Here is an 18,664-nt window from a genome sequence, read left to right on the forward strand (position 1 = left end):
ATAGTTAGGTATTACATAGTAGATAGGAGAAAAATACTCATTTTGCTCTGGAAGCTAGATAATTGCAGTCATCTGGACTTAACTGTTCAAAACATTATGTCAATCATTAGTTAAAAATCAGAAAAAAAATGATGAGAGGCAAATACTGCTGTTAAATAGCCTTTAAAATTTTATTTTTTAAAGATATGTACTGTTTTTTCAGTAGTAGACCTGTAACAAACAGAAAAAAAAAGTTACATAATTTCCTGCTTCAATTAAATGAGACGCTGTTTACCACAGGCCAGGGTGTGCTCCTGGTAGCCACACTTTTTCAGAGAGAAAGATTGCTCCACAGCATGGGGGTGAAGGGTTGCCAGGCAGTGATCTCCAGGCAAGAAGGTGGGCCTTTACTGGCCTGTGTTTGCCCAGCCCCAAGGCAGCCACCACACCATTTGCATCCTTCTCTCTCCCAAGTTCTTGTGGTTGTGCAGCACAGTGAGTTGCAGCAGCTCACCAGCTCAGCTGAGCACTTACCTTTACTTATCATTATTACTGTTGTTGGGCTATTTTTCAGATAGCACTCTAGGTCATTAATAACATTGCTTGAAAAGCTGAATATTGCTTAAGGAAAACCTGCCCCACTGAATTGAGTGTAATATAATTTTAAAGTGGCTTGAGCTGACCACAAAGCATTGTCCTTGATCACATACCAAAGGAAACACGCAGCCAATTGAAACATGTTTCCTGGTTGAAACTGCTGGTTTTTGTGTCTTAGATTGAGAGACTATAAACAGGTTCTTGTGTAAGTAGAAGCCCTCCCTTCAGTCCAAGCTCACGTTATAGCAAAGCTCTGGCACAAGATCTCACTGAGTTTAGCAGGCTAAAACCACCCACAGCGTGGGCAAGCCCATGACTGCTGTCTGACTGCACCTTGCTCCACATGTCAAAGCAGCAGAGTCCTGAGGGTCCCAGAGAGACCCAACAACACAACAGAGGATTTCCAGGTGACTGAACTGCAAGGATCGGTGCCATCAATATGAGCACAGATGGTAATGGGGCGGGAATTTGGCCCACTCTCATCCAAATAGTACAAACAAAACCAAGTTCTCCCAACACCAATTACAGTATTTAGCCATCCTTGAATTATAATTCACGTTTGCTGGAGAACCAGTTGGGAAACATAGTGCTGGTTCTTTTTTGTTGTTGTTGCTGGCTTGGAGGTTTTTTTTGTTTGCTTTTTTTTTTTTAATTTTGTTTTTAATCATTTGTGAGATATTAGTTATTAAACATGATTAAACTGAAAAGAGCACAGGTCTTTAGAAAACACAAAAGCAATTTTAGTACACTGGACAGAAATCTTTCCTTCAAGGATTGCTTAGTGAAGTTTGCTCAGAAGTCCACAAGAGAATAAAATCAGGCAATAAATAATGCTGACAGTGATTTTCCTATTTGAACAACTCCCAGCTGGAATAGTATGTTTGTGTTCTGTGATCTACATGGGTGTCCAGATTATTACCAAATCCCAAATTCCTGAAGTCAAGCTGTTTTCAACCCAATTTATAGCATATATTGTTTGGAATCTACATTATTTCCTTCCTCTTTCTGTAATACTATGGCTGTGCAGACCAAAGCCTGGAGAGAATGGCTGGAAAGATTACTCTTGTTTTCTCAAATTAGCTCCTGCCTTGATGGACAGAGTCAACACACCTTCGGGAATGCTGCAAGAACTCTCTGTGCTTCTGAGCTGTCAAGAAGTTCAAGGAGTGGAGGGTGGCATGTGAAAATTAAAGCTAATTACCAAGAATGACATTGTTAGTGGTGAGGAGGAGTCCCTGGCATGTTTTGTAGAGACTTTTCAATGACTTCATTGCATAATTCATGTTCCTTACACAATGAATCAGCACATTAAAAAAAAAAAAAAAAGCCACACAGAAGAAACTAGTCAAAAATGTGCACTGAGAATTGTGGTGAGTTGTAGACACAAGATTAGATACTGAGGAAACAAGCTTCTCTTTTCAAGTACTGCACTCTTCCTTCCTGCAAAAATCCTGAGCAACAGGGTCTAGCCAGTAAACATGGGAATGTCTTAGTGCCATTAACTTCAGAAAAATATTCTTGTAATTGCTTGGTGTTCCTTCTTGAGTGAAATTGTCAAAAACACAGGAGGTCCAGCTCCCATCTCCCATTGTAGTATCAAGGAAACTTTCTACTATTGCAAAAAATCATCTCTCTCTGCTCTGCAAGATTGTCATTTACTTTCATCTACTTGCAGCTGTACACAAAGGCTGGTTTTCTGAGGCTCTTGAAGACATGATCTGGGAGAAAACCTCTTACCTGCATTTCAGATTGTGTCATCTTCTTGACCAGGCTGAGAAAGCATAAAATTACAAAAATTTTGTCTCCAACAGAGTATTTTGTATCTTATCCTTCTTCACATCATGTATAGTTGAATTTAATGTGCAGACAGCTTCTCCTTCTAGTAAAAAGGGAAAATTATATTACTAAAATAAGATTTAGGTAAAAACCAATATTTCCATTAATTTTATATCTGAATGCTAATTAAATTTCACAGAACTCCTATGAGGTAGGTAATCCTTACTTTAACCTTTGGGAATGAGAATTATGAAGAAGTGATAGTCATTTCCCTCCGCCGAAGCTCTTTATTTAGAAGAGTTTCATTTTAGATAGCAAAGTAATCATCAGTTTTAAGCAGATCAGCAGTTTGGCTGTGGAACATCTTTAAAATTCTGGGAGCTGTGAGCAAATGCCATAGAAGTGGATGGAACAACAGGAGCGGGTCTGTCAATAGCTGTTGCCATTTTGACTGTTTTAGCTAAACCCTAAACTGAAATAAACTAAATAAAATCAAATTAACAGTGGTCAAAGTCCAGAAGAATGAACATTTCATTGTTTCTTCCAGTTTTGTCATCAGTATTGCTTAGATCCAAGATTAGATGTTCACACTCCTAGAATTAGTTTTAGGGGGCCTAGATTGCCTATTTCTCATAAGGTATAAGGAAAAGATTTTTCCCCCCAAGTGTAGTCAAACATTGGAACAGGTTGTCTAAAGAGGTTGTGGAGTCTTCATCTTTGGAAATATTCTAAACCCAGTTGGACAAAGTCAAATTATACCTGAATATCCTGAGTTGGAAGGGACCCACAAACATCACTGCGTCCATCTCCTAGCCCTGCACAGCACCATCCCCAAGAGTAACACCATGTGTCAAAGGGCACTGTCCAAATGCTCCTTGAGCTCTGTCAGGCTTGGTGCTGTGACCAGTTCCCTGGGGAGCCTGTTCCAGTGCCCTACCACCCTCTGGGTGAAGAACCTTTTCCTGATATCCAGCCTAAACCTCCCCTGACACAACTTCAGGCCATTTCCTTGAGTCCTGTCACTGTCACCACAGAGAAAAGATTGGGGTCTGTCCCTCCTCTTCCCCTCATAGGCAGGTGTGACTGCAGGGAGCTCTCCCCTCAGTCTCTTCCAGACTGGACAGACCAAGTGCCTTCTGCCCCTCCTCACACGGCTTCCCCTGAAGGTCCTTCACCATCTTTGTAGCAGTTCTAGGCAAGCTGCTGTACCTGATCATACTTCGAGCAGAAGGTTGGACTAGAGACCTTCAGAGTCCCTTCCAACCTCAGCAATTCCATGATTTCTAGTTTGTTCTATAGTTTTATTAAATCCATCTCTGTTTTCCCTGACAACATGCTGGTTTTTTTCTTCCTGAGAATCAGGGGACAGATGTACAGCTGAAGTCCAGTTAAGGGTCCAAAATCCTTCTTCTGTCAGATCTGGTCTGAGCACAATCAGTACACTCAACAGGAAGAATAGAAACATAGAATCATTTAGATTGGAAATTATCTTTAAGGCCATTGAGTCCAAATGTTAACTCAGCACTGCCACATGCACCACTAAACCATGTCTCTAAGCACTGCATCTACACATCTTTTAAATACACCCAGGGATGGTGATTCAGCTGCTTACCTGGATAGTCTGGTCCCTTTTAATCAAATTACAACACAGCAAGAAACATATGAAATAATAAAAGAAGAAAAGTTAGAACTCTACTCACACAAATATTTCTATAAAAGGGAGATAGAAATAAGATTTAAAATAAAATTCAGAAATCATAATTTTTATGGCCATTAACTGGTCATGTTAATGGCCAGTCATAACTCTAGGTATTTAGCCAAAAAAATTAGTAGTAAGGGGTATTTTAAGACATTAACTTCTAACGTCACAAAGATAGCAACATTTTATCCAAAGCAAGGAAATTTGTTTTTATAGTAACAAAATTTCTAGAATACCCACTGTGAAGATGACAGTTTGGTTTCTTCTGTAGCCTATAGATCACCAAACATGAAACACCATCTTCCCAGCTCCATTAATTGCATTCTAAGCATCAGGATGTACATAATTTTTGAGCAAAGATACTTCTTTCTTTGTTAAGAGGCTCTACAAGTTTTCTCCAAACACTCTTTTACATAAAATTCATGTGAGTGCTTGGCCTAGGGGCTGTCACTCAGCTCCCTCTTTTCAAGTAAATTCCTGATCACAAAGCTGCATCACACCCTTTTATGTGGATCGAGTCCCTCTCTCCTAACTAGCCCTCCCCAGGCAATCTCTGAGGGCTTCATAAAAAGGCTGGGAGTGACAAAAAGAGGAGAGCTCTCCAAACATCATTGATTAGAAGGTGACCAAGAAAGTCTTCCACTTCCACAGCTGTTTCATCATAGAAGAAAAAAACAAGGGTACTGTACTTTGGAGGGGGGGGACCACAAAAAAAAAAAAACCACCAAAAAAACAAAAACAACCCCACTTTTCTTCAGAAAATGGTTTTAGGATCTGACAGAGAAATAACAGAAGGCTTTTCTGCTGCCTGTAATCAGATACAGTAAGTCCAAGAAAGGAGAACTATTTGAGATTTTGCTTCACACTTTACATTCTGATTGCTAACTAGATGGACCTTCTTTAGGAACTAACTCTCCTAAATGCCTTTATGGGGAATTTAGGATCCTTCTTAAGGTTCTGGAATTCACTGTCAGTTCAGCTTCATAACATGTAGTAAGTGTCAGGTATCAAGTGCTTTATTAACATTGACCCAAGTTGATTAATATAAGATGTCAAAATGAATCAGTAGATGGACAATTGAAAGATGTCAGATTTTCTGAATCTGGTGCTCCTTACAGCAACAGTGAATACTTATGAATAGTGATACTTATGAAGGAGTCTCATCATTCTCTGTAATAGCTGTAACCAGATCAGCAGCCAGACCTTGTCAGCCAGTTGTTCTTGCAAAAGGAAATGCATATGGTAATATGCAGTATAACTCCTCTGTGGATAGAAGCTACATATACAAGGATTCATGTTAACATCTAGAACAGAAGGAAGGCCTTTTTAGACATTATAAATATCAGCATTCATCACTGTATGTAAGTAGATAATTAGGGTAATTATTCCAAATTAGCAGCTGCAAGCCCTGCAGATGGGAATTTCAGGGGCTGGTAACTATTGTAAGGTAGAATTTCTGGAAGTTGCAAAGACCTTTCCATATTTTGGAAGATGTATATTTAATCACCCTCATATATGATGTTAAATGTTTTTGTTAATATCTCAAAATAAAAATCTTTCCTGCACTTACATAATGCTTTTGCTTTTCTTTAAAGCTGTGTTGGGGTTTGAGAGAGCCTGGATTTGGAAAGATGTTTCCAAGTATTTAACCTATCAGCTCAAGTAAATGAAGAACTAGGCTGACCTGGGGCTCAAATTTTGCTTCTGTTCTCAGTCCATGAGGAAAAACAATATTTATTTTTTTCCTTTTTTTTTTAAAAAAGGAAAAAAATAAATATTGTTTTTCATTTTGAAGATAGCAAAAAGACTCCAGCTGTTCTCCAAAGCTCTGGATGAAACCTTCTGAGAAAACACATGGTCAAATTTCCTCACCAGGTTCCAGAAGCATTTTCACTGCATTCACTGTATTGTGCTCCTTTGAATGGCTTAAGTGAAAAAAAAAATCCAACAAAACCTAGATATTTTAATTGTGAATAATGTTGTTACAACCATATAAATGCTTCTGTGACAGCCAATGAGTTGGTCTTATTAGAAAGGGATTCTTGTTGCCTTGTGTACCATGAGCACATCACACCATAAGTGGAGCAGAACTTCTTTGGGTTTTAGCTTTGGTCTTTAGCTGTTATGTGAATTCATATAACTTATGAATACAGATAGCAAAAGAAATGCAATCAACAGAAACAGTGATGCACATAACTGCAATGTTTGTCCTTATCACAGTGAAGTTTAATTTTTTAGATACTTTAATGTACAGAATCAGTCATTTCCTATCTTTTAAAATAAGATTGCAACTTCAAACAACAAATAAGCCTGTGTTGTACCCATTTAAATCCAGTCCTTATCTAGTTATTTGAATATGGAATTTCAGGCAAAATAAAGTTGAGAAACTAATCATTTTCTGCATTTGAGTCAGTAAAAGCTTATTGATCAATGTCTTTTTAAACTTTCTATTTAATTATCTTTGAAGTAAAATGAAGGAAAGAAGTTTCAAGCCTAAATAATCATTCTATGAAAAAGTTATTAGGGGATTTTTTTAGAAAATAATATTAAGACATGATAATTCAGCTTTAGTACTGAAAGTTTAACAGTACACCCTGTAGTGGGCCTATGTAGACGGCAGTAACTGCTTTTTTGGCATTTGGACTTTGGCTTGAGCCATGCTGACATACATTTGATAAAAAATATTTAAAAATAAGAGTATGTTTGTATGATATCAAGTAGTAAAATAGCTCCCTAATTCAGATTTTTGCAGCTGTTAGAGTTGTCCGCTGTAGATTAAAAAATTAAATGCTGAATTTAATGTATATATATTTAGTATTTTAAGCAACTAGCTATGACACTATGACTACATGTAAATGATCTTTTAGATCTCATAGAATCATAAAAAGCATTCCTGAAACATTAATTTTATACCTATTCGGTCTGAGAAAAGAAATGAGAATTTTGTATAACACTTACAGGCTTCAAGTTTGGGAAGATTTTTGATGCTTCCTTTCCAATCACTATCCAAAGCTGAATAATGTGAAAAGTTTGTTTCTTTGCGTGATGTAACCATATTACACTTAGATTCATGCTCTGTCCTATTACTCTGTATAAGAACATGACATATTTTTTTCTCTGATAGTTATCTCTACCATTTTTCTGATATGTGCAATCTATTTCATTTCTTCTTATCTGACTTCATCTTCAGTCTTTTATTTCTTTTTTCTGTTTCAAGCTTGTGCTTTTAAATTTAATATATCTATTTTTACTTGTTCACCCCTTTTTAAAACTTCATTTCTCCCTTAATCCCTTTTTAGGACTCAAAGCCACACCTCTGTTCACCTGGTGTGTGGGGCTAATTCATCTGTCTTGAAAGGGCTATAGATGGCAAGCAGATCATGTTAATTTTTTAAACCCAGTCTCCAAGACTGCTGAAACCAATGGGAGCACTTGCTTCAGCTCCACAGTGAACTCTGTCTGCAGGAGCTTTCAAATATCTTTGACTTGAAAATCTTTATTTGATACCTGCTTTGCAGAAACTACTAAATGTATGTCTAATTGAGATTTCACACTTATAGTATATTAGTAAATAAAGACATTAAACTGCTTAATATAGATGGAATCATAATGTTGATAAAGGATTTGATGCTGCCAAGGGCATCTGCCTTGGTCCACTGATGAACTCTGTCACATCCTACTTTTTAACTGTGAGTCCTTATAATGCATTACAGAGAGTTGCTATATCCTTAAAACAAATGAAATGCATAAGTGTGTTTCTGGATTAGAGCCAGAGGACTTGGAAGATTAAATTCAAAAAAAAAACAAAAGCACTAATGGCAGAGACAGGCAGTGTTTAATCATAAGCATTGAAACAAGGCTGATTTCACTTTGGATTGAAGAATCTACTCGTGGTCATTTCTTTGGCAATTTGTGGTGCAGATATTTCCATCCACCAGCTGTGGACTATCCGACTACCAATCTTACTATTTGGAAATCCACTTGAACTGCATAAAGGCAACTGCAATCCTGCAACCACTTGTATTATTTAACTGTTTGAATTTCTGATATATTACAGTCTCTATCAACCATTTTGAATCTCCTAGATAGAAAAAAGACAAATTACCACTTCTTTTTTTTTTTTTTTCCCACAGAAGTTTGCCATAAATCCTAATCCTATCCATTTATGCCAAGATCATGGCTTAGTTTATCTGAAATACTCCATTCACCTCCTTATAAGGACTACTGGTAATAAATCCCAAAGTGCTCAGCTTTCAATAAGTTTTAGGTCTAAGATTCCTAATTAACTTACTGTTATCAGATTAAAATCTATGTGCAAACTTTAAGCTGCTTCCTGCAGTTTAGAGCATGTCTACAAATGGATATTGCAGCTTTGCTCACAATCCATGACTTTATTGTTCCTTGGGTTCTAACATTTATAAACTGAAAATTTCCAACTCTGAAGTTGAAGTTAAATGGCAAAATCATTTAGGGTTCTCAGAAATCTCTTTATAAGACATCTGTTTCTGAAGAATAAAAAATTCATTTCTTGTCTTTGTAAAATGAATAATGGAAGGAAGTATTTAAACATATGAAAAGAATAAACCACATCCTGTGTGTGTGTTTTATGGTGTCTATTAGGTACCTCAGGATGAATGGGGAGGATACCCAGCTGGTGGGAAAGATGAAGAGATCCCGTGCAGAAGAATGAGAAGTGGGAGCTATATTAAGGCCATGGGAGATGAAGAAAGTGGAGATTCTGATACTAGCCCCAAGACATCGCCAAAATTATCCGTTCGACCAGAGTCATTATTAAAATCCATTGGGCAAAGACCACTGGGAGATCATCAAAAGTAAGCTTCACTACACCTTTCTGGAAGTTGTCATGACTTGGATAACTTTTCTTTGTGTCTTATGGGCAATGGTCAGCTTCCATAGGGAAAAAAAATCTGTAGTTTAAAAGGTAAATTTTTGTCTTCATTGTGACTGAGTTACAGTTTCTTGTGGTAACTGGATGAAAACCTGACATCTTCCATCTATGAAATAAACCTTCTACTTCTGAATTAGTTTGTTATGTTTACTGAAGGAAATGTATACATGTTTTATTCAAAAAGTTCAAAGTTCTGGGGTTTTTTTCTCTAGAAGGATTGGTTTATATTACAATTTTTACTATTTCATTGCTTTCTCTGAAATAGAAGATATACTCTCTTCTATACTAGATATAATATTAAATATATAATTGTACCATATATTGAGCATTTTACACCTTTTTTATCAGTGTAATGCTTTATGTATCAGCTGTACTATATCATACTCATTTAAACACATTGTGGAGGATTTTGTTTGATTAGGTTATTTTTCATTCATACTACCATTCATACTACCTACAATATGGCCTATTAAATAACTAAAGCAAATCTTAAAACTACAAGGAAGTATGTAGCTATACATGTTTTCCAATAGATCTTTATTTTCCTCTGCCTTTTATCTTTTCCATATATAATTTTATAAGTAAACTGTAAATATTCTTGTCAGGAGAATTTCAAAGTAGTAGCCTGATTTAAAATCTGTAGATTCTATTAATTTAACTGGATGTTTCTCATGGCTTAGCAAATTTATCTTTTTCCTGGGATATAAACTAAAGAAATTAGGAGTGAAATCTTGGACCAAGTGTTATTTTTTTGTTCTGTAGGTAATAACATATGGTTTACCATAGTGACTCACCTTTTCATAAAACAAAATAAAACAAAAAACATAGGCAAAAATCCTTTTGGCTTAATTAAATTGAATTATTTACCTTGCAATCTGCAAGAAAGCCACTTCTTTGCTTCATATTGTACTGGCCCAGCCACTGCCTGGCTGAGTTCTGGGCACTGTTGTAGGCCAGGGATCATTCCCAGAGACAATCTGGTTGCAGCCATTCCAGTTTTGGAGGATATGTCTTATCTTGTTCATGCCACAAACTGAAATATTTTTTAGGCACTTTTCTAACTTTCCAAGTACTTAGACCAAATAAAATATATTTTATGCTGTTCTTTGTTTCCAGCTATAGTTGGGCCTCCCACAAAGCAATCTGAGTAGTAGCACAAATTTTCCAGTGAGTGACAGGTCTTGGTTCCTGCCCTAGACCACGACAGCTTATAAACAGATTCAGACAGCAATTAAACATAACAAAAGATACATATTCAAATAAGGAATATATTTCAAGAAAGGAAGTATTCCTGATTTGTTAAATCATGAAGGCAGGTGGTTGTTAGTGGGCCAATACCAAATGTTGTGTCTTCTGTCATTTTTCCATGTATTGCAAATACACCACTCAGAATTTAATTGATTAAAGCACGGGTGCACTGCTGATGCATGTACTGAGGTTGACAGCCGTGCTTGTTCATGGCCCCAGAGGGTTTCATTACATAGTTACCACTAACCAGTCAGAAAAGGAGGAAGCTTTTTGTAATACTGTAAAATATTATTAGGGGTTCTGTTGAAAATTTGTCACTAGCACTGCAATAAGAATAGCTGAGCAGCCAGGCTGCCCCTGATGACAGATATCTTTTAAGTCCTCAGTTTTTCCTTAAACTGTAGGGCAACACCTTGAATCTGCCAGCCTAACACTCATGGGTTTTTTCCTGGGACTTTAACAGAAATGTGACAACTATTCTGGTTTTTGTAAGTCTTTCTTGCAAAAATCTAGAGATTTCAGCAATCCTAAAGGCAGATAGAAAATTTCTTGTTGCACAGAAATACAAAGTACTGATCCTAAACTTGGATTTTCACCACAAGCCATCTCCTCCAGGATATCTGTCTCCCTGTCCCTGTGGTTGCCTTTTCAGTCTGGCAGATGTCCTTGAAGGATATAGCAGTGGATAAGAGTTATGGAGCCTTCCTTCCTCCCCCAGCACGGCTCAGTAATCCCACTGCATGCTGAGCACCATTTGTACCACTGATCATGCTGCTGAACCAGAAGCCAGGGCTTTGAACAGCATTCCTGCATGTATAGCAGGGCTGAGCAGCATTTCTGGCACGTGTTATGAGAAATTACATAATTCAAGATGTCAGCTGCATTAGCTGGTTATTTAGCTTGTTTACCCAGATGGAGGGAGCTAGTGCACAGAAATAAAATGAGGGTTTCATTCTCTTACTCCTCTGCTGGGGTGACAGGGTAGCTCAGAACTGGGGTCTGCCAGACCACCAGTAGATTTGTGATAAAAGCTGAATATTGATAGTTTTGGCAGTATAAAAACATTTATTGGCTGCAAAACAAAAGTAGATGGATTTCATAAGAAAAAGCCTACTTTTCCTTTGCTATCCTGAATACGATAAAACAAAAATTAGAGCAGCCTTCACTTAACCTTCAACAGATGTTTGACATGTGTACATTTCTCCTCTGACTATTATTAGGCATCTTTGCACAGACTTTTTTTCCCATTTAAATTCTGTTTATGCTTCAACAAAAGTAAGCCCTATTTTACTGGTTTGTGTTGCTCAAAGGTCCAGCAAATTGAACATTAGAAGTTTATAAACAATAAAAATGCATTTTTGTGTCTGAATAAATAAATACAAATAGATAAATGTAAATTAAATAACAGAAGCATTAAAATTCTGAAATAATATTTTTAAGTTGCTTTTGGAAAGGAGTATATTTTACTCCAAGTTGGGAAAAAAAAAAGGAAGTGCATAGTCTGCCACTGGTGGTTTATAAAGCTGACAGAAGCAGGTCATACACCCAACCACAGCCATGTGATCACCACCTCTGGCAGAGAGATGGCACAGCCAGCAGCATGCCCAGCTCACCCCCAGCCTGGACCACCTGTCTCACCTCTGCATAGTGCCAGGACTTGGTTCAGAGACCAGCTCTGTTGGATACAGCCACTCACTGTAGGACAGGAAAGCTTGGCCAAAGAGTCAGGTAATGGACCTGGCTTATTTCTGAGCATAGCTACAGCATAAAGGGGCTGCATTTTTTCTGGACTTTTCAAAAAATAAATGCACCTCATTGAAGATAAATGAATTGCAGTTCTTTCTTTATGTTTCAAAAAAAAATAAATAGTATGTTGCACTACTTAGTCCAATAACATCAAGTTGAAGCCGGTGTAATTTATTAGTATTATTAGGAAATTGCATTTGAGAAAATTATAATGCAATCAGACTTTGTTGTGGAGACAGGACACGTACATGAATCTACTTCCTTTTAACTTTTTGTTTTCTTGGAATGGTGACAGAAGTCCTATTTAATGTGGAAATTATGTTGACTCCCAGTAGCCCTGGGGAAAAAATGAATGTGTTTTGGTTTTTTTAAAATTATTTTTCACTGTGATTATACAAAATTGTTCAGATGTCAGTTTTGATATGCTAGAAGTGAAATGCAAGTCCTTCTTGCACAATTCAGTCCATTGTGTTTTGCTGTGCTGTGAGGCTACTGAAGATGAAGTAAAACTGTGTGGGAAAGCAGTAGTTTGTAGAAGGTATGTGATATACTGCTGGGCATTTTCGTTGACATTAAATATCATTAATCAACTGAACTGTTTATGGAATGGATAGCTGAAAAAAAGGGTGTGTCTGTCCCTGTCCTAAATAAGCATCAGAGACACTGGGATCCTGAAAGCAAAGTTGAAAATAAAACAAGAATTTTGTACTCTGAAATAGGAGAGTAATTCTGAAAAACTGAATGTAATATGGTTATTTGATGCTTTTCATTTTCAGGAAAAAAGTACTTAATATACTGATTATGTAAATTAACAGAATAATGCTGTAGAAATAGCAAATTCCATTTTCAGTATCTCCTTTTTGAAGTGTTATGAAAGACTCTGAAAACCATCTCACCATTTAGTCAAAAGTGATAACAATAGCATTTAGCCCAAAGTAAATACACTGTGTTTGAAGATCATACTGGTATCACTCACACAAATGAAGAGTCATGCTGTGCTGAAGTTTTCCATTATGCTCTGAAGTGACTCACAGGAAATTATGAAGATGAAATAGGTTAAGCCACTGTAAAATAAATTCAGTGACAGCAATGTCTACTTTCATTTTGTAAACCTCTAATGGCAGACTTTTCTGTTTCTGGCAGTCCAGACACCTTAAGCTGATGGGTGGGCAAACAGAAAGACATGTGAGCACAGAGTTAGTACAAAAAGGTAGTGTTTCAATGAGGAGGGGAATCTGCCATAGTTCAAATTATTTGGCAAACAACAACAGTGTAATACCAGTGATACTTCGAGTTGTCTTGACAACCCAAGATTGAGTTTTTCTCTTAATACTCTGCCAGATTTTGGCCACTGTATGGAATGAGTATCTTAAATTATGAATCACACTCACAGAGAGAGAGCATCTGTGCCTCCCTCAGATGTTTAACATCTTTGTTTTGTGGGTTGTTTACACCCATAGCACACCTGAAGAGCACGATGCGTGTCCATATTTCAGCCACTCTTACTCACAGCCTGGTGAGTCAGTGCCCAACACAAAACACTTCATTCAGTATTTTAAGTTAATACGTCTAAAACCCGAAATGGTTGACGTGTTTTCTGGGCTTATAGTAAACCAGAGCAAAAGAATGATCTTTCACTGCTCTCCCTCTTTTCAGAGTGAGAGATTGCATCTATCCATGGCCACACTAACTTAATGCTTATCTGGACTGTCATCCAAGGCATGTACCTTCTGTTCTGCAGAGCTTATTATGGCAACAAAAATGTTGCCAAAGCACACAGCAAGGGGATTAAACCTCAACCAGATCTGACAGCACTTAGCTGCCAGATCCATTGGCTCAGCAGGAATCATGGAATAGCACAGACTCTTCTAAGACACATGGGAAATCTCCATTTAAAAAAAAAAAAATCTTTCCATTTACAATCATTTGTGGTAACCATAACATGCTGACAACATTAGAAAGCAAAAGAGAAATTTGGAAGCAATGCATAAGACCAGCCCTGTGGGTTTTCATCCATCTTTGCCATGACACTGCAGACTCCACTATTTTTTAGTGCCAAACAAATTTGTGGGTCTTTCTCCTAAGACACACCCTTTGGCAAGTGCGCACACAAAAAGCAGTGGGTAAGTGTGCATATGTGGGGGGTGGTGTGCAAAAATGTCACAGATTGAGAGTTAAAGCGCACCTTCCTTGCTAGAGAAATTAGTGTCCTCTTTCAATATTATCCACTGCTGTGCACCAGTGATCCAAGCCTTTTTTAATTTTTAAGGTAAACTTCAATTTGCCATTAGCTCTTCTATGTTTTAAATTAGGAATGGTTTTGAAGCCACTCCTGAGAAATATTTGTAATAGAAGAGATGAGGAAAATCACTAGAAAAGGAACCCTCGTCTTTTATATGCTTTTTATTTATCTTTGGGGTTTTTTTTCCCTCAATCTTCTGACTCTAAAAAGCCTCATTACACACTTCATTAGTAGCTTTCTGAGGCCCTATAGTGTAGTAGCATCTACTCAGAGTCTCTGAGGGGTGAAATTGGAGATTTACTGAGGAGAGTTTGAGGGCTAATTACAATGCCTTATCAACTAATAATGTAACCAGAGGGCCACTGGCATGGTGATAGTTTTCTCTGCTGCAGTCAGTAAGATCTGGGTTAGATTAGGCTGCAGGGTTAAGCGGGAATGCTGATGAAGGGCAGACAGTCACCTGGCTACCTAGGAAACATCTTTTGTGGGGTCAAAAATATCCCCATCTTTTCTTCCTTGCAGAATAACAGCAAATGCTCTTAAGCAGTGTTAGGCATCTTGGTCTCTGAGGAGCAGCGTAGCATGAAACACAGGGAGTCACTGAGCCCAGATCTCCTGCCTCATTTTAGTAAATACCAGCTTTATGTTGTAGGGCTGAAATGTATTACCCTGGATTAGGGATGGAAAGGGAATCCTAAGGCTCTACACAAATTCCAGAGTCTTTTCAGGAATAAAGCAGGATTTTCTCAGAACAAGTACAAATAGTGACATCCAAGGGAAAATATGCTTCTTTTTTTTGGTGCCTATTTGTTTCTACTTCCAACAAATATGTTAGTTTTACTTTTCATTTGAAAAGGATAAAAAGCTGATTTTCTCATTTGTTTAGTTTTCAATAAAAACTAAGTAGGACTATAAAGGACATGTACAGAAACACGTCAAATCCTTACTTCTTCAGGTAAGGATTTGAAAATTAAGATGCTTTTGGTTGAAAAAACAGAAATTCTCTGTGTGTGTGAGTATATATATATATATATATATATATATATATATATATATATATATATTCACTTTTCCCAATTCTACTGAATTGCTTCTCCAGAAATTACATAGTCTCATTAATATCTTCAGCATGAAGGTCACTTATTTTCCTTAGATCTACTGGTTTTAATGGATTTACATGTGTGCTTAAATCAATCTCATGTTCTGATGCTTTAATGAGTCCTGATAGCCTGTAGTCTACACTTAATTCTACCAAATTAGACTTTTTGCATGTGTACATGTACATGCACCAAAAGCAAAAAGAAAAAAAAAAAAGCGAGATAGCTTCTTGAAGAAATTAATGAATGTTTCAATTCCACAAATAGATTTAGGAACATATATCCAATATTTGAGTCCTGCTTAGATTCATAGACCCATTTACTGATGATGCTTTAAATGCTCTTTGAGTTTTTGCCATAGCATTAGCCTGAATTTTGTTGATGCTGACCAGCTTGTTGCCTGCTTGCCAGGGCAAGCTCAAAATATTTTATAGGAACAAGACTTTTAGGATTAGCTATAGATTATCTATATGTGTAAATCTGTCACCTTTTTGAAAGTTTAGAGTTTAGATTTCTTGTAGCCTACTTTTTTATTACAGGAACATTTTGAGTGATTTGGAATACAGGCTTGGTTGAGCCTACATCCTCTCTGTCTTTGCAAGGAGTGATCAAACCACCAGACTGTTTAATGATTCTGATGATTTCCTCTCATTCTCTTCTGGTTCATGTTGTACCAAATCCCTAAACACTTACTGACAGTAAGAGTTCTCTCCTACCAGTGATCAGTAGACATTTAATAAGGATAGAAACAGCAGTCTCCACCTCTTTCCTAACATATTCCTGTAATAATGTTCTATATCTTTCAGGCACACTTTTTAGAAAGGTATGGGTCAATGATGAACTATCTAGGCACCTAAAGTATTTCATTTGGCCCAAATTCTCATATCTCCCAATGATCAAATAGAAGCTTTAGACTGGCAAATATTAGAAAAGGAATTCTTTGCTACAGATGAATTTATGAGATTTATGTGCACTTTTGGTTTTCCAAAGAGCCAGACTAAATGTGCTATTCAATAGGGAGAATCAGACTTAATGTCTACACTCTGAGCTCTCCAATGGGCTGCATGCAGGCACATCTGGGTGCCTTTGCAGAGCTCTATTGACTCCAGCAGGGCTCCATGGAGATGCAGTGTGACTCGCAGCTGCTGCACAATGGCACTGCTGGCTAAGCTTAATCATTAGATTCTGGTCGATGAGTTATTTCATGTATCTAGAAAGACATAGTTAAGATAGGTCCAGATAGAGAAATGAATATCCATTGAAATGCAAATCTCCCAATAAAATAGGTTTTGATAACTGCCGCTACTTTGGAAATTCTAATGCACCTCCCTTTTAGGCACCCAAGATGAATTCTGTTACAAATTTTATCTTTTTGTCCCAGAAAGATACTTCTGAATCGCATATACTGATTTGAACAGAAGTGATTGTACTTTCTTTAATGCTCCCATTCATTCTCACATTTTTGCACAAATACAGGCATGATCATGAAAATAAAAAGGTATGATTTTTGAATATGGCAATTCCAAAAATTAATTTGATGGAGCATGGACTTTCTTTATACTGGATGGTCCCTGAATAAACCTGATAAACCTATTCAGAGTCAGAAGGTGACCTTCTTGCTACAACTTTTAGAGGCCTCAGAAGACATTAATTCACTTTCGGTGCCTCCTTGACCCAGGGTGCACTGATGACTGAACATTTGACAGAGAAGAGGTACTCTGGGGAGTGATCACTATTTTGAAAGTGAGTAGATCAAGGAATGACCTTGGCAAGTGTATTGCTGGCATCAAATCATACTGTTTTAAACAATGGTATTAGGTTTATGATAAAGTCTGTGATGCCAATCACTTATTAGAAAATGTAGTAAAATACAAAATGAAACCAGTGTGACTGAGAGATCCCTTTCTCAGGAGTTATATACTCCATTTTTCCCCTGGGGCTGTCTTGGCTGTCAAGTATTTCTGCTCAGGAATTAGAATTTTTAGGAAGAATTTAGGGGGATTCTAGCTTCTACCCTGTACTCAGCTGTAGTGGGTTAAACCACGATATCAGCACTGGTCATGCCACACTTCAACTCCTGTATCCAGTTTTGGGCCTCTCATTTCAAGAAGGTCATTGAGGAGCTGGAGCATGCCCAGACAAGGGCAGCAAGGCTGGTGGAGGGTGTGGAACACCGGTTCTGTGAGGAGCAGCTGAGGGAGCTGGGGTTGTTTAGCCTGGAGAAGGGGAGGCTCAGAGGAGACCTTATCACTCTCTACAGCTGCCTGAAAGGAGGTTGCAGCCAGGCAGGGGTCAGCCTCTTCTTGCGGGCAACAAGTGACAGCACAAGAGGACACAGCCTTAAGCTGTGTCTGGGGGTGGTTTACATTGGACATTAGGAAGAAATTCTTCACAGAAAGGGTGATAGGGCATTGGAATGGGCTGCTGAGGGAGGTGGTGGGGTCACCCTCCCTGCAGGTGTTTAAGGAAAGACTGGACATGGCACTCAGTTCCATTATCTAGTTGACAAGGTAGTGTCAGGTCATAGGTTGAACTTGATGATCTCAGAGGCTTGTTCCAACCTCCCTGATAATGTGATTTTGTGATTTTTTTTTGGTGTTGTTTTGACCCTGGACTAGCTATAAGATGTTAAACCGTGCCATTTTCTAATTCTGGATTTCAAGCTGTCCTAGAAGTAAAACAATATTGTTACCATACACACCTTTTCACCAAACAACAAAACGATTTGTCTTCTGCAAACCATGCAATACTTGTGTAAGCCCTGGTGCAGTGCTGTGTGTTGTAAATCCAGCTCACAGCAATACTCATCATGAAGCACTGCCAAGAAACATTCCACAAACCATCCTGGGTGTTCATCAGCATCTGATCTTGGTGACGACAAAGGATGGGCTGAGTGCTGCACAAAGTGAAGGATTTTGACTGAGTGGTGTGAGGTCCTGTGGGACACACTGCAGTGGCAATGCCTCCAATCACCCTGTGCCATGTGTGAAGTCACTGTGCTACTTCAGACACTATCCATCATGGTCCCATAAACTTTCTGAAAGTTATATAAAACAATGGAATTCAGGAAAAAAACTAAATAATGTTAGCTGTCTCTTATTTATATGGTATCTTACTCCTTTAACAAATACACCATTAATATGAAAGGAAATAGAAGACTAAGTATTAGATTGCTGAAGATGAGGAAATAAGAGTCTTTCTGTTATTGTTAGTTAATACCCTTCCCTTATCATTAATTAATGTGTTATTGCAGCTCTTGGATTAGCTTGTATTATTATTCCTTTCATTAAAACATGTTCTAAATAGCTCTTTGGTTTTCCAAGTCTTCTGTTAAAAAGGCCTAAGTTGGGAAAAGATAACGAGATGTAGAC

At 37.7% G+C, this 18,664-nt stretch overlaps 1 protein-coding gene across 28 annotated transcripts in view; it reads left to right on the forward strand.

Annotated features, from left to right (window-relative positions):
• Window positions 1-18,664, forward strand: part of DLGAP2 (DLG associated protein 2) — a 459,301-nt gene that overhangs the window by 380,314 nt on the left and 60,323 nt on the right. For all 28 annotated transcript variants that reach the window (XM_064412077.1, XM_064412078.1, XM_064412082.1 and 25 more), the window contains one exon: window positions 8,672-8,883. In XM_064412077.1, the coding sequence (XP_064268147.1) occupies window positions 8,672-8,883 (212 nt within the window). The remainder of the gene's footprint in view (window positions 1-8,671; window positions 8,884-18,664) is intronic.

The sequence above is a fragment of the Passer domesticus genome, chromosome 3, assembly GCF_036417665.1.
Source record: "Passer domesticus isolate bPasDom1 chromosome 3, bPasDom1.hap1, whole genome shotgun sequence".
NCBI lineage: Eukaryota > Metazoa > Chordata > Aves > Passeriformes > Passeridae > Passer > Passer domesticus.